The following is a 23,474-nucleotide window of genomic DNA, read 5'->3' on the forward strand; positions in this document are numbered from 1 at the left end:
TAAAGTCAAAGAATAATTTATGGTGCCGATGAAAATCGCCATCAGTAGGAATTTGAATGAATAATGCCACTACTAAAGTAATTTATTGCCCATCCACTAGTATAATACTTAAATTTTCTATGTTTTCTAAACGATTTTTAAGCTATTTTGGCCTGCTTATTACATTTTTTTATCTTAGAGTACAGACAAAATGAAACTTTCCCTTTGTAAAATCCGCAGTTTATTGGTGCATGTATAGCCCGCCAGTCAAATATTTGATCACCTGCTTCAGTATGACTTCATGTCAACTTAGGAGTCATTCTTACTGTGCCATCTTACTGTAGCAGTAATTCCGCGAATGAAAAAATACTACCTGAAACTATGGATAACTCAACATTGAATTTAGTACATTATATACCAATTTTACAGTTTTGTTTGTAACGGGGAGGAAACTATGATTACCACTGCAATTAGTAACTTTTCACTTCAACTTTACATTGAAGGTAGCAGCTGTATTCAACATTCAACAAACAGAACTTATTCCTACACAAACTTAGAGTCTGATTTTCATTGCATTAATATTTTTCATAATAATACTCCAGAATTAAATTCGTTCAAAATGTGTATCAGGACAAAGTTTTCAAGGTTTTAAAGTCGTTGCTAACATTGGGAGATAACAAATCCATTAGTTTCATTTCAACGAATAAGGTAGCAAAAAAAAACTAATGCATTTTTTTCGGTTAGCCATTTTCGCTGGAGTATACGGGAAAGTTTTTCGCTCTCTGTGCGACGAATCTTCCAAATACTTCCTCGAAATGGCATTATAGTTTTTTATGAAACCTTACTCAAGACTCTTGCCTCGATATCGCCCTTCCGACTAAAGTGTTGGAATGATTCAACCCGTAAGGCGAGTGGATTTAATGGGATACGTGGTGGAGACGCGGAGAACGACAAGGATTCCCCTACAAGCGCGGATTATCCCCCTTTTTGCGACTGGATGTACCTCAGGAAGGAGGATTGAGTTATGCCAGAGGAAGGGCGTGGGGCAAATTCGAGATTAACATCCTCTGCTTAACACATCTCATTCGTTCCCTCCATTCCTTTCCCCTATTTTTTTAGACTTAATGCAGAAATTAAAAGTGTCGGCACTAGGGATTATAATGCGGAGCAGTGAGGCTTAATCGGGGAGGCCGACGCATTATGAGAAATAAAATTGGTTATTAATGGAGGTGAGTCACTTTAATTCCACGAAAGCGGTTTATGATCTCCCTTCCCATTCCAGAGATTCTCGGCTCCTCTAGGTCTAAAGAGTCGAGGTACACATGTCTTTAAAGAGGATTTAACTTCTCGAAGTGAATCAATCCATAGTCGAAACGGAAAATCATTAGAGATAATATATTTATGATGTTTACTTTACTATAACAAATGTGAACCCGTAATGTATTCCTTGTCGGATATCAACTAAATTTAATTTTTCTTTTGATATACTATATGTGAAAACAGTGTTTTCACTAAACATAAGCTAGATATAGAAGATATGTGTAATTGGCTAAAATATCAATGTTTAGTAATATAAGCAAGAAGCCTTTTTTGCATGTAACTAACTGCAGATTTCAGAGTGAAATGCAGTGACCCAGTTTTAAATTCCACTTTCAAGTGGGTAATAAAGATGCATAGCAAAATATACGGATTATCAACAAAGACTAAATCTTCATATTTGCTACCAACATTCACTTCAGATCGTCGGTCTCCTCTTCATATTGCCTTCTATTCATTTCTTCTGCTTCCTATTCTTATTGCTTTCTCTCTTCCCTCCCTATGACATCGGTCTGCTCTTCATTCCTACCTTCTCCTATCTCCTTTTTGGACCTCCTCATTAAAATGCTTTCTCTTTGGTCTTCTCAGATATTCGGGGTACTCTTCTTATGACCTGCTGTCCTCTCTTTAAGTCTTCGGCCATGCTCTCATACAAGAGTCATCGCTTTTCTCTTAAGCTATTTAGTCCCCTCTTCAGTCTTTTGGTGTTTACTCTAAAGAACTTCTTTACGAATTGCTTCCACTCATTCTTTCAGTTATTATGGTGCCACACACACACATCAACACAAAGGTTGGTTTGGTAGGTGATGGTAGAGGTCACCCAGTACTAGGGCCCGAAGACGTGTGAAACTCACACATCAAGATTGGGGACCCAGTTCCTTTCTCTGAACCGTTAACGGTTGCCCATGAAGATCTGGTCCCCGGAAAATCACGTGGCTTGGGTGGAGCTGTTAGTGCCCAGAAAGGCTTTCCCGGTAATCAGTGCGCTAAACAACAAGGTTAAATAACAATGGAGAAGAAAGAAGGGAAGATCTCGGATAACAGTTAGAGATAAGTCCGATAAAATAATAAAGTAAACACAGGAAAGATCCAAGAGGAATGGGAGGAATATTTACATTTGAAGCCCTGCTTGCTAAAGAATTTAGGCCAACATTTTCAGGCATGGAAAAGGAACATGGCGTAAAGGAAGATAGATTAAGGCCAGGCATATGAGATAGAGAGGACATTACGGGAGATGAAATCAAATTAGGTCGTAGGGGTGCACTACTAAAAAGTTTAGGAAAATATGAGGAAGAGTCTACATGGACTGATTCGTAGTATCTATGAGGAAGAAATCTGGACGGAAGACTGTGAGATCAGTGTTAGTTCCTATTCCGAAAAAGGTAAAGGCTATATCATCTAAGGACTGCCGAACAATAAGTTTCATTTCATATGCAGCTAAAATGGTTCTCTCGATCATCAACAAAAGTATAAGGAATAGGGCAAATGATTACTTCGGGGATGATCAGTTTGGGTTTAGGAAGCGGAGAGGTACGCGTGATGTCATTGCAGTAATGAGATCTCTAATCGAGAGGAATATAGAATACAACCAGGTGGTATTTGCCTGTTTCGTAGATTTCGAAAAAGCGTTTGATAGAGTGAATTGGGAAAAATTAATGGCTATATTGAAGAAAATAATAATAGATTGTAGAGAAATGAGGCTAATCCGCAACCTGTACATGTCTCAGACTGCTCAGGTGCGGGTGGGGAACGCTAGGTCCGGATGGGCAGTGTTAGGAAGAAGTGTAAGGTAGGGTTGCCCATTACCACCGTTGGTGTTCAACCTACATGTAGAGGAAATGAGATTAAAGAGGCATGGGAAGAACTGGAAGTAGGAATGAAAGTCGGCGGGGAATTCGTAAAATCAGTTAGGTTCGCTGATGACCAAGCTTTAGTTTGTCAGTCAGCCAAGGGGTTGCAAGCATTGCTGAGTGAATTGGAAATTCAGTGCGACAGGTATGGAATGAAAATCAATGTTAATAAAACAAAGGTTATGCGATTTTCTAGAAAGAAAAAGGCTAAGCTAAACATTAAAATAGGAGGGAAAACCTGGAGCAGGTAGAACAGTTTACGTATCTCGGAAGTGTTTTGGACCAACACGGTCAAAGTAGTAGGGTCTTAAGAAGAAGAGTTGCATTTGGGAAAGAGGCTTTTAAAAGGAGGTGGGAGTTGATGACAGGGACGTTGAGTAAGGATGTTAAGAAAAGACTCGTAAAAACTTTGATATGGAGCGTACGGCGCGGAAACGTGGTCACTGAATTAGGAGGATAGACGTAGATTGGAGGCTTTTGAAATGTGGGTGTTGAGGAGGATGAAGATGGGAGGATTTTTTGGGCACATACATCCCCACCCAAGCTATGTGATTTTTAAGGGTATCAGATCTTCCTGGGAAACCATAACCGGCACGGAAAGGGAACAATTGAATACAGTCCTCTTCATGCCTATTCATACTTTCTTTGTTGATTGGGAAACTAATGTATATGAGATATTATGATTTTTTTTGTTAGATATTGGTGTTAGAATGTTTCCTTTAAGTCTATTGTTTTTTTCTGACTGATTTAAACTTTTATTTTTGGTGATATTGATTGGATATGAAATGTCATTTAATTTTTCTAAGGCAAGTTTGATTGGAATAATTGGGACTTTTGTGCCATCTGATATTGTCTATCCGCATATGTGTGTTTTAATAACAATAATAGAATCTTGATATCTTTTGTTTAAGTCTTTGGTCATTCTCCAAATATAAGCCAAGTCTTCTCTTAAGTTTTGGACCTTCTCTTCATACTATAGTCACTCTTTTTTTCGATGGTCGGCTTCCTTTTTATCTTGTTTCCTGCCGTTACTTCAGGTGTCCAGGTTCTACAAATAGCCTCATGTTTTCTCTTCAGGCAGGCCACCTCCTCATCAAATAAGTCTTCCCTTTTTTTCATAGTCTCTTCATTCTTAATATATCAGGTTCATGGATATGGTTATGCACATGCACAGGAGTTGAAAGGAGAAGAGAAATTCCCATGTATTCAGTTATGTGGAAATTGGAAATTAAGAGTAATTAAGGAATCTCAGTGTATGCTTTGTGCTAGTTAGTTTGCTGCTAAAACATTTAGCATCTAATGCGTGCTAAATAGGGAGTTCCTCATAAAGGTTAAACATTATGGTGAAGTGCCTTATAGCTGATTTTATATTATTTTCAATGGAAATGAGGAGTTATGGGTTTTTAATATTTGATTTAGTGAATTATTCAACGTTCTCATTTCTATATTCGTCAGAACATCCTGTTCCAAAGAGTGCTCATTTCATTTTTTTTTCTTTTTCGGTGGAATTGGAGTAAAATAAATAGTACGTGTAATATATCACCGCAATAGTCACGCAATTAATTGTAGCTATTTAATAGCTTCATAGTGGAATGCCTCTGCATAGTAAATGCTACTCGTTCTGGGATTACCCCTTAAAGATAAAACGTCAGAGTTTGTTTCCTATTCTGGAAATTGATAGTCAAGTTTGCATTTAATGTGAAACTAATTTTAAATTAACCTTGGTTTCACCATTGATAGGAAGCATTTCTATACCATAAAGAAGGTTGGAATGAAATAAGACTGAATATTACTTTCAAATGTAAACGTATTTTATCCTAATACTTTGTAAAACTAATATGGGATAACAATTATACAGCATAATTTTAATTTATTATGCATCATAAAATACAATGGTCCTCGAAATCAGAAGATTACTACGGAACTAGGTGCCCATGATATAAAGCTATCTCCGAGGACAAAACTTAAATAATTTAAACTACATTTGTATATTTGAAAATTCAATCAATTTCTATGACTGAGAACAGTTCTTTACCTTTAAAGTACATAAAAAAGTCCATCTGCAATGCCTCAATCAATTACTGCAGAATGAAACTCGACTAGTAACTAGTTGTTGGGTATTACCCTCACATGTTTTCAGACAATTATGGACAGGTAAAGCGAACTGTAGTTACAAATTTCACTTATTTTTAATTCATGAAAATTCCAAAACTAATGTTAAAAAGATAACTACAAAATCCATCAAAAGCTCAAGAACCGACCGTTTTAAACCATAAGATAGAATTTATTGCGTTAATGTAATGAGTTCCTTTATCACTTAAAATTCATATTTCTCGAAAGCGAGTGAACATTTCATGCTACCGTCCCATCTAAAACGTATAGGCGAACTTACAAGAAGAGAATATGTGTTGCAATGAAACTTGAGTTATCGCCATTTTTTTCAATTTGAAAATTTAACTATTCGCGGCCCTAACAACAAGAATCAAAGGATACTTACCAAACAACCCATCAGAAAAGTATAATACTCTATAATATGTTAATACTGTATAATATGATATTTTTACTCATTAAAGTTATTGAGCGAAAATTCAAAATCCCGCTATATTATTAGGGTATTGTTTTATACGTAATGGTTTCAAGTTTCATTCATTTGAATCCACTATTAAGTCAATGGCAACCGTTGAAATCTGAAATATGGTAAATTTTCAGCTGCTAGCGCAAAAAATCACAATGATACACATTAAGCTAAAAAATCGCACAGTTTAAAGTTAAAAACAGTAAATTATCGAAGTGAAAAATATGATTACTCTGTACGCGCATATAATATCTGTGAGAGAGGGTGGAGCGAAAATCTCTTTTAAGTTGGGAAGGAAAGAGAACGATATTTTTGGGCGCCTTATTCCATTTCACCAAGTTCCAAAAAGAGCTGCTGAAAATGGTCATCATGTGAACAACCTAAATGGCAATGACAACGATGCCAATGCCCCGATCGAACAATATTGCTTTCAAAATGATGAACATGTCAGATGTTGGCAATAATATTTGAAAACATTATATTTGCTAAAGTTTCAAAAATATTACCAACATATAAAATTATGTTGTCTCGTAACGCGTCGTTCGGCGCATGGGTTTGACGAGGAAACTTAATACCGTTCACCGAGGGTGTAAATTACCGTTATCTCAATTACCAAGTATCGCATATATTTTATTTTACTTATAAATTAGAATTTTATCCATTCTGTCCATTTTATATGGTTTTATTTAGCTACGTACCCTCATATTCGGTCTAAGTCTATCTCTCTTTCGCTCCACCCTCACGCGTAAATATAACTAAAACATAACCTGCGCTTTTCGTTCATGGTATTTTTATTTTGGAAGAGAGCAATATTCCAGTGGACGCGGTTTTTCTAGATTTTAAGAAAGCTTTCGAAAAAGTGCCCCATAGCACACCACTCACAAAGCTGGGAGCATATGGCTAGATAAAAATATCAAGGGTTAAATTAAAGACTTTTTGAATGGTCGGGTACAAGAGCAGTCATAGATGGAGTGATCTCAAATGCAGCAGAAGTTACCACAGGTTGAGGGTTATCGGACCTCTTTTATTCCTACTTTACGTTAACGGCGCTGACTCTATAGTCACTAGTGAGATATGTTTATTTGCCGACGATGCAGTTGGTTTACAGAGATATCCGTAATCTTGAGGGCACAGTCGCTTTATTATATGACCTAAATGTTATACAATTCTGGTGCGACGCTGGGCAATTAGACTACACTTAAAAAATTGCATAGTGATGAATTTTCGGAAGAAGAGAAATTCCCTTCCGAATGCCTACTGTATCTGGGACACCGAAATGGAATGTGCAGACTCAATTAAATACCTAGGCATTGCCCTCACTCACGACCTCTCCTGGGGAAAACAAATGCAGGGAGTATGTAGGCGAGCAAACAAAAAATTAGGATTTATTAGAAGAGTACTGGGTAAATGTGATGAAAAGGTCAAAGAGAAATGTTATATTTCGCTGGTTAGGCCCCATTTAGAATATGCTGCTATTAGATGGTATCCTTGCGAAGTCAGATTATTAATATTGATTTCAGAATTAGATCGTGTTCAACGGAGAGGTGCTAGATTTGTAAAACGTTGTTTTGATAAACTGAGTAGCATATCCAAAATACTAGATGAGCTAGGCCGGGAATCACTAACAGATTGAAGATTAAATTACGAATTAACTCCGGCATAAATGGAACGATGGCTCTTTATCAGTTAAAAATGTATTATTATCCCCATGGAACTACGGTAGGTGAAATCATGCCAATAAAATTAGAGGGATTAGGTGTAGAACAGATAGATTCAAGATGTAATTTTTTCCACGAACGATTCGTGATCAGAATAACATTGTCCCACCACGGTATGGGTAAAAGTATTCGAGCCATAATTAGTCTGGTGTTTATTTACCCCCTCGCGGTGGCTTGTGGGGCACTAAAAAGTCTAAAATAAAAAAAAATGTCTATTATTGCTTTTTACAGTTCACTTTCTATTCCATTGTTTTATTCAAGCGTTATAAGATGTGAAACGTTTTCATCCCGAAAATATCACGTAACCTTTTGAAAATATTCAGCTGAGTTGTCACAGTATTTTTAAAATTAGAACATACAGTGGACAGTTAAAATGACCGTCACTGCAAAAAATGTTCACAAGCGAGCATATGTGAGCACTGCTATCAAAACAGACCGTGAATCACCGGCTAACTGCGACAGCTCATTCCCGAAAATGAATTCGCTTCCTCCAGGCTCCTTTATTGTCCTAATTGAAGTGCAATTCCCGCTATGGACAACCCGCAGGCCTGGAGGAAATTTTTGTTCCCTTACCCGGAAAGTCATCGCAGAAAGGCAAGGTCATCCTAATCCATCCCACTCCTTCCATCTAACGGACGAAGCACTAATTACATCCCGCGAGGACGGAAACTGGCCAGCGGTCGCCGCATTTAGCGCAGAAGCCACAGGAAGGAGGGAAGAAGAATGAAAATATGGAGACGGAGGAGAGAACATTACAGCGTGCCCCGCTTACCATTGGCGACTCTTGCAGCACAGTGGCCAGCCCTTTCCTCCACACCGCCCGCCCGGAGATGAGCCAATTGAACCCCGGGGGGAAGAGGGGGGCGAGGGAGGAAGGGTTTCGGTTGAGGGAGACGGGGCCGGCGGAGGGGAAGCACGCAGGAGGTCATTAGATTCGCTGAAGTACGGCTGGTAATCCGAAGCCATGCATCAAGCATGGATCCACGTGGTGTATGGTTGTAGGTTGGAGGAAATGGAGAGAGAGTGGGGGTGGGAGGGGGAGATCGCAAATGGAAGCGAATTAACTCGGTTAAACCCAAAATTTACCGTTCCTGCGAGTCGGAAATTAGTACCGAGCCGCGACCAAAATAAAATTAAGACCCAAGGTGTAAAAATAAATAGTTAACAAATTGTATTTCTTTGCCGACTCTGAAAAACAAGGGAAATAATAAATATTCCCCGGAAATACACACCGTTTTGTAAAACATTATATTATACCATTACATTAAACCCTTAGATATAATGCATTATAAGTGCCCCAAAATTCTCTTTCATGAATGCGTTGCGCATTGAAAACTTAGTTGAAAAACTTAGAATTGAACCATACTCGACGGTGGGGATGAATAAACATTCCTATTTTGTGAGATCAAAAGTCAAATAATTTGTTAGTCCAAGAAACGAACACACGGATGGCCTGGGGTATTATTCAGATAGCACTGAGAAAGTAAATATTAGCCAAGCGTAGGGAGGAGCTTAGTCAAAATGCTCCTTCGGATGTGTATCCACCAACCACTGTTTTTCATAGGATTGAATGTTTCATCTCGAGTTTATTGTGTGGGTAAAAAACTAGCGGAACAAGCTCTAAGTTACGATGAACATAAAGACTTGGGGAAATTAAATTAAAAGCCGTCTATGATAATATTTATATCTCAGTATGAGATGTCCTCACAGTCTTTCACTGGAGGTTCATGTTATTTCAGCAGCGTATGGCGTTATTGCCTCGAGCTGGGTTGGAGTTGTGATTATAGCCATTCCGACTGAAATATCTTCCCAACCAAAGCAAAGGTCAGGCGAAGACGAAAGAAACGAAAACATTGCTGGGAATCGAAGTGGGCCAAGTAGATGAATTTGCAAGTGATCAAATAAAATATAGTCAAAGGATAAAGATAGTTGAGTAACTCTTAGCAAGCAGGGTGCACATTTAGGTAGGTATTTAAATTGAATAAAACTGATTTTTTTTATCTATTGGAACCTAAATTCCAAAATAAACCTTAAACCCTACCAGGATGCAGTGAATTAAATTTCAAATTGGCTTAGGAACAAATTTAATGAGTGAGTAACCCAATGAAGAAATAGTAAATTCTGCGTTATTTCCCTTAATTCAATTTGTGAATAAAAAAACGATAAGTTTAGTTAACTGGATTCAAAAATATGCGTTTTTTGCTGATTTCAATTATAATCAGGAAACAAAGCATTTTTGTACCAGCTAGCAATACGAAACTGTCCGTAAACTTGTGCTGTAAAAGCGTATGAAAGCTCACAACATATAAAAAGGCGTAAGATTTCATATTCGGACTCAACAAACAGTGATCACTGAAAAATTACCGTCAGTTTCGGTGGAAACTAGTGCGAATGAATCCAGTTTCGGTTTCCGTGGAAGTACATCGTTAGAACTAGTTAATCTTGTTTTTCCTTCCCCTAATACATAATAGTTGTGGCACAATCTTGATGTGTTAAAGTGTGAGGGAGTTATCTCTGCTGGATAGCGATCATACCCTTCATATCTAAAGGCTACGGTATCAGAGATGTACCGTAACCTTGTTGTAGCTCTTCCTCATATTTGCATTTTTGACTCGATCACAATGCACGCAAGTAATGTGGAAACATAATTGATTTTCCTCTCGCATTTAAAAAATTGAAATTCGTTTTATGCAATCGTCTAAAAATTGTAACGCTCTATGACCTAATAATCTAATCTAACATTAAATTAAGTTTAAATGTATTTTTACCTATATAAATTCAATTAAACCTATCTTAGGAACGAAAATTTGACGCATAACTAAGCTCAAATAATTTAATTGAGAGTTTTTCAGTTCTATTACTAAGAATAGGTACTTATTTCAATAAAATACATTTTATTTCCGAAACAGCTATCATAAAAGTCCCTCAAAAATGTTTCCACAAAATATCTTCTCATGATTACTCAATGATTAATGGTCACTTACTTTGTGAATTAATTGTTGGTAGAGCTGGGAGAGTATGTAGAGTTGGTAGAGCACTAGAGATGTACTACAGGCATACAAAACCAAATTTCAAGCTTCAACTGCGTGATGTTGATAAGCATATTGAATAGAATACGATGAGTTTACAAACACTCAATTTTCATTTGCGCTTGAACAAAATATATGCATATTTGTTTTCAGCCTTTCATTTATTTCCACCTAAGTTTGTAATATCTGAAATCTAGAAACTATTCAATTTATGATTATAAAATTATCACGTTAAAATGGTGCCACATTTTCCTTCCATCTTCCTTATTATGCGTTCATAGTTATTGATTACATTTTATGGGGTATAAATTCAATGAACACTATTAGGTCAGCATTTGTTCAGACGTCCACTATCATATTCTTTCATACAGGTCGGTAAAGACCGACTACTAGTATCTACCACAGAAATGCCATTCTCTGGCATATAAGGCTCGAATCTTGACAAGCGGGTCTTCACATTTTATGCCTCGTTTCCCTTAGAATTTGGAGATTTCCAGAGAGACGGAAAGGGATAAGCAGGGTTTTAGTTTTGAGTAAGGTTTGCAGAAATGGCGGGATCGAGGACCATTTGAGAATCGTGCAGATGACCAATCGATTGAAACTTAATTACGGTAATGGAGATGGGTGGGTAAATAACCTGTAATACATGAGCTTAGCTCAGTGCGCGATAGTAATAATTCTGCCGTTGGCAACTCCCTTCGAACACTTTTCAAGGGTGTCTGCCCCACGGTCATCGATCCACAGAGCACAGCGCAAAGAGAACTTGCCAAATTGTTTTTTTTCCGAAGACACCCTTTTATCCTATGGGGGCTCGAGATGCATGCAGTAATTTCCTTGCATAATTATACGTTTTAAGAGTTAAAAGCAATCCTCTTGCCAAAAGTTTAGACAAGAGGATTGCTTTTTCCAACTAGACCACTAGTAAGACATCAGAACTTTTTACGGAAAAATGTATGCGTAAGTCGAACAGGCTTCATACTTCGATGTAGCTATTATGTTGTAAAGCAAAAGATTATCCTAATAGATAAGGTAGAATGGATATCAATTTAAAATGATGTTGAGTGAGCAATGATATCAGTAATTATTGTTTGAAGGGAAAAACAAGAATTGCTTTTCCCTTCAAAAATCTCGTGCTTACTACTGAAACGAGTGGACGATAACAAATTATCTATGTCTGCTACCTCACTGTCATGAATCGTACTCATTTGATAATACGATTAGTTAGTAGGATGATTTCCGAGGCTTCGACCATTTTCAGGAATTCTCTAGTCAGTGACACCTCGTATTTAGAAATATAAAGAATGCAAGAAGAAACATAAATATTGAAATGAGTTGTTTTCGTTTTGGCTAATTTTTAAATTGGTGTGCAATGCACACGCACACTGTGCATCCATTAGTGAACGCCATAAAAGTTATACATATGCTTATATATATGTATGTATAACGCCTACTTTAACGAGTGAATCTCACACGCAGCTCAGCTGCGTACTCTTTACATATGTATAATTTAGTGTCTTTTTTGTTATTTAATGTTTAATTTGGCTCAAAAATGTCTGAATATTAACACATTTGCTTGCTGTACATCGGTATTGTTCTAAATACCAGTGTTTTTGTAATATAGCATTATTTAGTCAAAGTAGTTCTTCTTATGTAAAATTAAATTAACTTCCAATAGATAATGTTCATAGACGCAGATACTATCTTTATAAACACGGATATAGTGTTTTCAATGAATTTTTAAAACGTTACTAATATGATTTAATCCCAGATATAATATTTAAAATGAGATTATATTTCAAATAGTCGAATTCTGTGCGGCTGATTAATTTAATAAAGACTACAGCTTTTCTACGAGTCAAGCTATGACAAATGACTTATGGACAAATATTGATCGTTAGCTTCCCGAATGGCAGTGTACCGCACTTGACCACTCGCGAGTCTAGCTTTTACAAGTATGCTGAAATTTCCTTTCCTCTTGTGATACCCTTTACATTTACAAAGAAAGTTACTCGTTAAGTTAGCGGAGTTGGCGTCCCCTTAAAAGCCACGCGCTGGCTCTTCCTACGTAGTGTTCTCTCTGAGTTTTTGAGTTTAGACGCTGCGGCTTGGCACTACTAGTTTGCTCTCCCTTTTGTCCTACTCCGCGAAACGCTTCGGTCTTGTGCACTCACTCTCTGCGTTCACATGCTTATCTTGTAACTATCTTCCTTTTAAAGCCCCGCGGTGCTTTTCCACTGGTGGTCCCTCCCTCCTCTTCTTCTTCCCCATCCTTAATAGCTCCCATTCCCCTTTTTCAACGTCCTACCTAATCCGCAAAAAGTAACGCGTGTGTGATATATCTCCCACGTCACCGTTACCTATCTCACGTCATCGTTGCCGACTCCCCTTCCCTTTCAACCGGCGTCAGTTTTTGCTAATCTTTGAGCACGTCCTCCTCCGTCGAATACGAAATGCAATCGCACCTGTCTCGGCACAAAATGTCTCAGTTGTACTCGTGAACTCTTCCTCCACATGGCCGCTCGCTTTTTGAGCTAACGATGTTGAAACGGGGAATACGACTTTGAAATTATTTTTTAGTCGCTAATTTATTGACGAATGATATTGGATATGTTTTAGACATTTTTTTCTAAAGCATGCTCCATTACCTGTAAACTCAATGTAAACAGTCCTATTGATGAAAGTCATGGATTTTTACAAATCAAAATGGGTCTACTTTCGAGAAAACAGTTTCCCTGGCTACAAGGGAATTAAGCAAGCAATATTCCTCAGTTATATACTTGCATACATCTATTACGCTCTATGCTCTAACCAGATAGTTCCGAATAAGTTCAATACAAAAATGGTATGAAAAGACTGCATGATAACAGTAGAATGAGAAAACATTCAGTTCAGTAACATTTTTTATAATTAACATATCTTATGCATAAATAATTTGAAAATTTTGATTAACCTCAGCTATCAATTAAATTGTATATTATTCATATTAGAGATGTTCAAGATGTCTACATTAGTTCCATTACGTTGTTAGTTACATAGTTTAACAACTATGGTTCATATGAGCTCAATAAAAATACCTTATTGATGAAATTGATATTTTAATGGAATAATCATTTTATAACATTATAATATAGCATAAGGTTCACTTTATATATTACTCTCATAAACCCGTAACCAATTCAACCCAAAGGAGATTAAAATTCAAGCACAAAATGTATCCCATATAGCTTGAAAAGATGCTTTGATGTAATGTAAGACGCCTGTCCCTTAAAAATGCCAAGTTTTTTTAAGATAATGTTTGCCGGGGTATCATTATAGGATTGCCATTTACGACGAAGTTGCGTGTGTTCATAGACGCTAAATAGCAAAAGCACGCGATTTTTCAGACATTAAGAGTAAATAAGGGAATATCAACCACCCACCAGTGGTTTCGCACCGAGGATTGGGGAGGCGGTGGAGGGTGGGGGGACAGAGGAGAGTGGGCAAGAATCAATCCTTATCGCGCGTCACGGAGGGGGATGGGGGGGGAGTTGGGAACTTGGTGGGCTTTTTACAGACCGGAAGTGGGCTCGTCCACTTCCCTCCGCTCCCGCAGCGAGGCGCACCAGTCGAGAGTGGGATACTGCCCCTGGCCTCGCGTGAATAATTTACTTTCCAATCTGGAACGCGGGCTCCTCCATAACCTCCCCAACGTTTTAACCTCCCCGCCCGCCTATTCCTTCCTCAGATCTCCCCCTCTCTCCCTCTCATCTCTCGACCTCACCCCTGCCCCTTGCCTTCCTTCGCACAATCTCCGTCTCCGGTCTCTCTCGTGCCCCCCACTCCCACCCCGTCGCGGACCCCGTTTTCCCCACCTCTCTCTCTGTCTAACTTGCCTCGCTCCGCAGTTCTTTACTCTCCGGAGGAAAGGCAGTCCTGAGGGCCATAGCTAGCAGAGGCCGTCCTTCAAGAAGTCCTCCAGAGAATCCGACCCTAGCTTGGAGGAGGTTTGGAGGGGGGGAGAGGGATTGTAGGACTGTGAGAGGATAGGCGTCCGCTTCTGTCTTACTAATCTTCCCCGCAATCCTCCTCCGCCGTCTCGCTGGACGCGGTTTTTTTCCGAGCATCCCACCTCACCGAGGGCAAAATCCTTCCATCTCATCTCGCTCCTTCGGTCCGACGCCCTCCATCCCTGTCTCCTTTTCCCTTAGGATAGGGCAGGAGGAATAAATCCCCCCGCTCATGGAGCGAGTGCAAAATTGAAAACGCACGGACGATGCAGCGCGCGTGCGGACACACACACACGCCTCGAACAGTTTGCACATTGCGCCAATTGAAGAAGCGGTGCCTGCTTTAACTTCCAGTTCTGCCTAGAAGCTGACGGGAGGGATGAAAAACTCGGGCCATGAGACGAGACCAGTATCATGAAATTTAACCGAAGGAACAATAGATTCCATGCGATATGATAACTGTCCACTAAAAACCAAATAGTGATGCCTCACCTCAAGCCACAGCTTTGATTTCCAATGTTTCTATTAGAAAATGGGAATATTATGGATCCATATATAACACCACAGGTTCAATTCGCAATGAACCCGAAAGTAGTTAACGAAGGTTTTCGCGCTGATGAATTGATTACGACCATCGGGTAACTACCGCGTTGTTTATTATGGCTTCAGGGGAGTTCGGCTGGTGTTGCTGTGATTATCTTCTGGTTTCAAAATGAACTGTAGGTTCACTTCGGACCTGATGATGTTTAATGTAACGCCAGCGAAACTGACGTCAAGCCAAACGGATCACCGAGAGGGTGTCCCGAAAACAGTGCTGTCAACCCGAGGGTTGGTTCATTGGTTGTAGTTAGAGGTCATCTTGGACTAGGCCCAAATACGTTTGAAATTCGCTCATCAATGTAATGGAGACCATTCCTTTCCCTGTGCCTCAAGTGGTGGCCCGAGGTGTAAAATATGGCCCCCGAAGAATTAATGAGCGTGCTTGAAGCAGAGAGAAAACAGATGGAACGAACACGGACTCGGAAGCGATTGGCCCTCCATTCTACTGGACCTCTAAATCCGTACAACTTCTGGTTCAGTAAAATTTCAATCTCAGCATGTGCTCTGCTCTATCTGATGTATTTTACATTTATTTGTTTGGATTGTGTTTGCATTCTTTTCTTTGGGTTGAGGAACATTGAAGCAAACTCAAAGAAAATATCAAATATATTTGCATGAAAGAAGTGCTAAATATTTGAGTGTCTGTTTCGGTATGATAAAGTAAAAATTATCCATGGGACGTAAATTCAAGGAATCTTTATTCCTTTGCAGAATTTACAATCACCAAACAAAGAGACTGAGAGAGTACGAAATTATGTAATGCAGTTGGCTGGTAATCAATACCTTTATATACTAATTTCTCTTTACACTCGTGGCAATCCTCCCTTGGCCCAGCCTTTAGATTTCCTCCCGGAATGGGCCGATATAACTATTATTTTTATATTTCCACAGGATCCACGTAGTCATATGAACCTGGGGGCAATGTTGCATGTGAACGGCAAATACCGCGAAGCGGAGACAGCCTACCGGGAAGCTCTAAGGTTGAGACCGGGGGACGAGACGACGCTGACCAACCTCCGGCGCCTCTACTCGCTGCTCGCGAGGCTTAGGGCGAGGGCCAACTGCACGTCCGAGGCCCAGCAGCAGCAGCCGTCGACGTCACCAGAGGAGTCCACGGCGGAAGAGCGGCCGAGGAACGACAAGCCCGAGGAGTCACCGAGCGAGTGGTCGGCGGCAGCAGCCGCGACTGCGGCCGTCCCGAGCTCCGGCCAATGACGTTCGGCCTCCTCTAGAGGGCGCGTCTGCGCCACACTGTCTACGGAGGAACTCTCTTCGGCGACAAGGGAGGAAGGATCGGCTTCCCTCGCGTCCGTCGCCGGGTGACCGATAGCACCGCTAGCGTTCCCTGGCTACACGGTTTAAACATCATCCCCCTTATCTCCAGATGCTTTCTTCCTCGTCGAGAGGTAACAAATAAACTGGGATGTCGTTAGTTTAACGTTTCGATGGATTTTTAACGTCCCGAATTCACCGAGTGGTGAAAGATGGGCCAAAAAGTGAGAAACCAACGAATCTGTTGAGGGAATGAATAGAACGGTAGTGATTCTTGCGCTAGCGATTGCAGCCGAAAAGGATTTCAATCAGAGTGGTAAATATCTCTTACACCGATAATAATATCTGCAGTACGTTACAACGTGCATTTTCGGTGAAGCAGGAATTGTTGGAAAATTCGACTAGTTTTGCGGAAAGGGATTGTTAGATTTATTTGAGACAGGTGAACAATAAAAAAATAATTCAATAGCATAATTCCAGCAGTGGTATTTTAACGTGTTATAATGCTGAAGGTATCATTTTAAAAAATCTGAGTTATGTTCTTAATGGGATCAAAGGTGCTCTCGATGATTTTGTATGAACATTTAAAAAAGACCTCGACTGCATCACGATCATAGAGACCTCAGCAAATAAAACGGACTGAGTAGTTCTAGATGCTAGAGCCGTGGACTCAATTCCGAATTATTTGACCAGCATTGAATCATATTGTCACTGGAACTGATGTTTGGATATCACCAATTTCTCGGTTGACGTCAAGTCCCTTGGGTTATTCACGTCGCAAGGGTACTCACCCACTCACACCAACATCACCCGCTGGAGTAATATCAATTTTCCGTTGTCAGCGCCACCAACGTGCATAATTGAGCCCTTCCACTTGGCTTCGACACGAAGAACAATCCGAGGTCGCTCCTTGGATTTTCCTTCACCGCGACGAATCAATAATGCATTCGATGCGCGGGAAACTCGGAGAGTGCTGACACTCGCGTGTGCTCGACGAATTTAGCCATCGCTCAAGTCTATAGGTGGCACGCCTCATTGCTGCTGTCTCGCTGGTGTCCACTTATCTAATCTAGGGAGATGTTCAATCAATTTGGAATCGAAATGATCCTCTTTGAAACTCTAAGTGTGCCTACGCACGTGTTGTTGTAAACCATTCATTGGTTTTTTAGGTCTTTGTAAATGTGAAAGACCATCGGTCGATTTATATTTCTTTCCTGTCAGCAATCGCTGCTATCACAAAACGATTAAATACACCCATAGTGACAGAGAGTTGGCAATAACATGTAATGCCAAAAAAATCCAGACCATTTTCACGAGTTTATTATTAAGTTGAACCCAAGTTTTTCTGGGCAACGAAACGAACGGCAAGCGATTGCCAAAGCACGTGGATTTTCACCGTGTAGTGAAGTAGCGTTGAGTGTCATGTGTCAATCAGTATCCACTATTTCTCAATAGTTATGCGGAAGTATTTTTTTTTGTTTCAAGAGATAGAAAATATGAATTGGCTTTAGGGAAAATTAATGCCTGATCCGAAGAAATTTCGGCAAACATATGTTCCACCACGTTTATTCTTACGAGGAGGAGAATAGAAATATCCATTTAATTATAAGAAATGAGAAGCATATAAAATGTATGTATGTATATATATATGTATGTATATATATATATATATATATATATATATATATATATATATATATATATACACACACTCACAGACACTAATGTATACATTGTGTATACATTTATGCGTATGCCTCAATGTTCGTTCTTCTTGAGAAATGGATGAGCTCCGAAAGACGTGAAATGGAATACAAAAAGGATGGCGAATAATTTGCAACCGCACACCCTCCCCTGATCTCGCAAATAAATTTTCTACTGCCAGCCACGGAGAGAAGAAGGCAGAATACCATTTAAAATTAAAAAAAAGGAAATCCTACCCGTCAGTCCAGGGCTCAAAATAACCTCACTTCCGCTGAATCCTTACGCGCAATAAGTGTCATCTTTCTCGACATCTCCCACACCAACCTTAGAATTCATCACCTCCAGATGCCCACCCCACTCCTCCCTCCTCCCTTTACCCAACCACCTCCACCATCCCTCAACCTTCCTTCCCTCAATACATTAATAAAACCCTCACAGCCACCCCACTACCCTCTTACCAACCCCAATGCCTATCCGCACATGACTATTCAAGCGACCTACTCCAACAGACGCCTCATTTTTTTCACTTTCTCCAGGAATTCCTTCCTCTTTGAATTCTATCACACTCTTCCTCTTCCATTCCTGCCTTTAACCCAAACTCAAGCCTCCGACATATTTTTCGACATTTTCGCCTGTATCTTTTTATCCAATCCTATGCCTTTCCTCTATCTGTAACGTTTTGAACTTAACTTTTTTCCTTTCAGCAACTCCCTTAGCTTCCTCAAATGTTTTTCTTGGATCTTCGACATTCCACTTTTCATCCATTTATATCATTGCATAAAGTAACTAAAAATGTTTAGGTAGACTAATGAAATTTTCATTGCTGAGCATTCACTGTAATTACCTTCAATCAACGGGGTAAAACACTGCATTCTAGAGAGTATTTATTCGCACTCACCCCTTGAGAATGAGATTTTATCAGTAATCTTATTGTGGGTCATTAATTGTACTGAATCATTTACCTGCAGCTGTTTTTTTTGTAATTGGATGTATTGCATGGAAGCGCTTCCTCAATCTTTCTTCCACAACTGAGAAGAGTCTCTTTCTTTAACTTGCTCATATCACTCATTCTTCTTCTAACAGACGTGCTCCTAAAATGTACTTTGCAGTTTTTTCTCTTTTTCCCCATTCTCACTTTCCCTTTCTTTTCTATCCACTCTTCTTTAACACGCAACAACTTGCATGCCAGCAGTATTGAGCTAGGTTTTGCGGTGTTGAGTGAAAATTTCATGCCTCAAGAATTAAAGTTTAACGTAGAGAAGTGGCAGGGAAAGAAAGAGAGAGGGAGGGTAAAGGGTTTTCAGGTTAAGAGGGGAAAGGGGAGTCTGGTTGTTAGGAGGAAAGAAATCAACGGGTTGAAGGGGGAGTGAAAGGTAGAGGGAATGGTAAGGAAGAGCAGACGCAGCAAATACAGCCTGACGAAATGGCGAAGTTGGTTGGCGGGGAGAGAGAAATGGGAAAACGGGATGGGATGATATTATTATTGTATGCGTGTTAGGGCGCGCGAAGATGTTAAAGACGCTCCGGGGGAAAAAAAATAGCACGGCAGAAGGGCAGCGATTCGAGAGCGCCGAGTGGAGGGGAAAAGGTTGTGCGAGTGAGTTTTGGAGGAGATTCTTAGCGTTGCTTCTTCGAGAATCCGTCGGCGCGTGTCATCTGCGCCCTCGGGGAATGTGAAACGCTCTTGAGAGCGGCTTGAAGGGGTCACGGCTATTAGAAATCTGGGACGACAGACGGATAAATTGTCAACTCGCGGTGGAATGTGTCAACAAATGTAAGAGGAAATGCGTCCATTTGGATTTTTAAAGTTCAAGTTCCCCTTCCACTGTTGGCTGCGATTCAGGCTCTCTAAATTCGTATTCGCACTTAAGTTATATAGCAGAAAGCAGAGTCGTATGATGTGCCACGAACGTCGTTAACAGCAGGCAATGGTGGGAGATGAAAGTACGTCGAGGGGATCACACACTACACCTTATTTTATTTCCGTGTCCTATTTAGTCATTGCTTCATGACATGGGAACAGGGTCGGTGTTTAGAAGTACGCGAATATTTTTTGTCTAGTCGAATAATGTCGGTTATTCTATTCAATTTAAATATACGTCATGTAAAGGGATGGATTAAATTTATATATTAAAATACTAACTCATTTTTCATGGTAGACGTGCCGTTTCTCATATTGTTGTGATTTATTTAGATATTGGTTTCAAATTAAACTACAAAACTGCATATCAGCATCATTAAATTTTTTTAATCATTGAAGCGGCTTCTTTTCATTTCGATGGGTTCTCAATGAGTGAATAGGTAATAGGTATTCATGCGTAACGTACTCCTTAAAGCCTTGCAAGCGTGTACTTTCATAGCTTTTCACATTCAAGTTTCCCATCTCTCTCAAAATTTGCTCTTCACGAAGTTTTATTCTATAGACAATTTGCCAAAAGGCGGATTCTAATCTATTTTCTCCGATCGGCTGTTTAAAACTTATTTTTGTTCATCCAGCAAAGTAAATTGGACCCACCGAATATTTCACGCCTGCTAAGATGCCAAAAATGCGGTCGAAAGCCCCTTGAGGTGTGAGAGTCGTATAAATCGAGTCTTAGTCTTATCGTAGGATTGATGGGGCCGAGAGGGGAAGGGAAATCGCCCCTGACGGATAAGGGAGTAAGAAGTCGGGATCGGAAGCAGAGAGATGGCCGAGCATTACAGGGATGGGCCGGGGGCGTTATGCGTAATGACAGGTGCGATGTGAGAGAAGGGGTCCGGATTGGCACTGCCGGATGTATACCTGATTCTAAAGCCCATGCTTCGCGCCGGTGGGCTTTACGGCGGCAGTATACTACCGGTGATCACTTGGGCTTTGTGGGGAGATCATTTTAAGCGCAGTGAAATGTCCGCCGGGTGAATAAGTGAAAGCGAAGACCCCTTCTTGCGTTTCATGGGCAGCGGAATCGCTAAATTCGGCCTTCATTTATTCCGACGACTGGTTTTTTTCTCTCTTGCACATTCCCCATGCATACTTAAGAGAAAGCAAGCTTATGGAATGAAGCAGTTTGAAGATGTAGGGAGGGAGATATTTGGTCTACTCCGAAGGAAGGCATAATCGTTCAATATTCAAAATGGCCGAGTTAAGGAACTCACAACGCGAAAATTTAATTTGAATGATGTCAACAGAGGAACTGCTCTAAGAAAATGACTTTCTGTGGCCGAGAGTTGTCAGTTTTATGCGGGGTAGATGGCGAGTACCATTATGTAACTGGAAATTGTGACTTATTTCCAGTTATACAATCGGTAGAGAAAGGAGTCTTTGGATTCGGAAGAATGAGAGGGTTGGGGTGTGGATGGGACAATGGAATACGACTGTGTCGGTCGGGGCGACAGACCTCTGCTGCGGTCGTGGCGGCCTCAGGCCAATTGGGGACGGTCTCTCCGGGTTTTGGATGGTGAGGCAAAGTTTCTTGAAAGTGGCTGTTGGCGGTTGAAGGAAATCTATGTCGGGAGGCTAGTTTCCGAGGGAGAAATTGAAACGGTTTGCTCTGCCCGAGTTGGAAGTTTAAAAGAAAATTAAGGAAGTACATGGAGTAAGGGCGGAGGGAAAAGTAAATTCGAACTGTTAAGATAGAAGGCATGCCTAAGAACACACACTCGCTCCTTCAAACAAGCTTTCCAGTATTCTTACTCTTGAAAAAGAAAACTCAAAGGGATTTTTTATATAATTGGCACCTAACACGGCAACAAATTTGTGGGAATTTCTTAGAACTATGACATAGTAGCGTTCCTTTAAGAATGTGAACGGCAAATCTGAAAAGATTTGCGGAATCAAGGAAATGGAAATCATTGGATGGTATTCTGCCTTTGATTATATTTTGTTTAGAAAAAAAACGACTCTTAGCAAAATCAATCACTCTGGCCTTCAAAACGAGTTTAAATATTCATTTGTGGTGTAGTAAAGGCACGCATGATAATCTTGCAATCCCTTATGATGAAACTGTTCATATTTATTTTTACAGTATATTCAGATACTCGTCATTACTTTAAGAACATATTCACCATGATAAGATTACTAAGGCTTTCTATAGATATTGATTAAAATCAATTTGAGAGTGTGAGTATCCAAGCATCAATTTCCACAATATTTGAAAAACGAATCGTTATTAAACTAATGACTTTATTATGTCTCTTGTTAATTATTAATTATTTCCGTTGCAATTATAAAGTTGGCGATGTCCCCTGGGCTATCATCTTAGCATGCAGTGATAAGGTTAATGAAATAGGAAACAGTGGGTAAAAATATATTTCAATTCTTTGGGTGAAGTCGCCGATTAACTGGGACCAGAGTAGTCATATTTATAAAGTAGTACTCTCAGTAGAAACACAGGAAATCTTAGAAACTCGACAAAAATGCATGCGATTTCTGAGGGCATTAATTTATTTTGGTTTAAAGTACAGTAATATACTCTAATGCGATATTTATGATTTATTTTTCTAGGATGTCATTATTAATGAAATTATCTCTTCCTAAAGGCCAATTAAAAAATAACTCGTTAAAATAATGAGGCAATGTTATTCGGTTTTCCAGGAAAATCATATACTTTTTGTAATGATTTAATTCAAAATTACTCTTTTATGAAATATGTAGTCGTATTTGGTCAAACATTCAAGTTTATACATATACATAATCCGTTCATTTCAGTTCATACATTATAATTTATAATCCGTCGATTGGTACAGAGTGTATTAATTAAATCTTTTAGTTACTAATTAATAAGTCTCCTCTATTGTGTAAAAAAATAAAATCTCTAACTTCAATCCAAAACTGAACGGTTTTTGCTCTTACAAAAGTTTGCTTTTAGAATTTCGAAAACCCACAATTGACTCAATGTCAATCACGCAGATAGCCTTAGTGAAATACAATACATCAATCGATATAAATTATATGCTATTTTCTTATTTTGGCTCTAATTTCGTGAGAAGAGTAATTATTATATAGTATCATTAAAACCTGAAAATCCGCAGTAGGCAATGACTAATTAGACTAGGGAATTAAAATAACAGTCCCTATTTCTGAAGGGGGATCTTGAAGATGGCCTTGGAGAATTTTTCGAAGTCGTCATTAGTTTGAAGAAAAAAAATTAAAAAATAAAATAGAAATTTAGAGCAGGTGTTAGTGACGGCTCGAAGTGGTTTACATAGACTATAAAAATATGTAGGTCGATTGAGTATAGCCAGACTCCCAATCGTGCCTCATATACTAACGCGTTGATGATTACATGGATGCGGTATCATGCACCTTATTATTTAAGGATTATTGCCACAGTAAGAGGACACTTCGCTAATGAGCATTCCTAGAGGAGCTGCTGGATGAACTCGACGAGTTTGTATCGTGAAATAGCTTGCGTCAACCCTGCGAGTAGAGAGGACGCGTAAGCGAATTAAAATAATACCAAGTG

At 39.5% G+C, this 23,474-nt stretch overlaps 1 protein-coding gene across 1 annotated transcript in view; it reads left to right on the forward strand.

Moving 5' to 3' along the window:
* LOC139698055 (protein O-mannosyl-transferase TMTC2-like) overlaps positions 1 to 17,901 on the forward strand; it is a 477,430-nt gene extending 459,529 nt beyond the window's left edge. The window contains exon 8 of the mRNA XM_071596920.1: positions 15,946 to 17,901. Within this exon, the coding sequence (XP_071453021.1) occupies positions 15,946 to 16,269 (324 nt within the window). The 3' untranslated portion in view covers positions 16,270 to 17,901. The remainder of the gene's footprint in view (positions 1 to 15,945) is intronic.
* Positions 17,902 to 23,474: the final 5,573 nt, after the last annotated feature.

Source organism: Hetaerina americana, unplaced genomic scaffold (assembly GCF_022747635.1).
Source record: "Hetaerina americana unplaced genomic scaffold, ioHetAmer1.1.p SCAF_8, whole genome shotgun sequence".
In the NCBI taxonomy this organism is placed as follows: domain Eukaryota; kingdom Metazoa; phylum Arthropoda; class Insecta; order Odonata; family Calopterygidae; genus Hetaerina; species Hetaerina americana.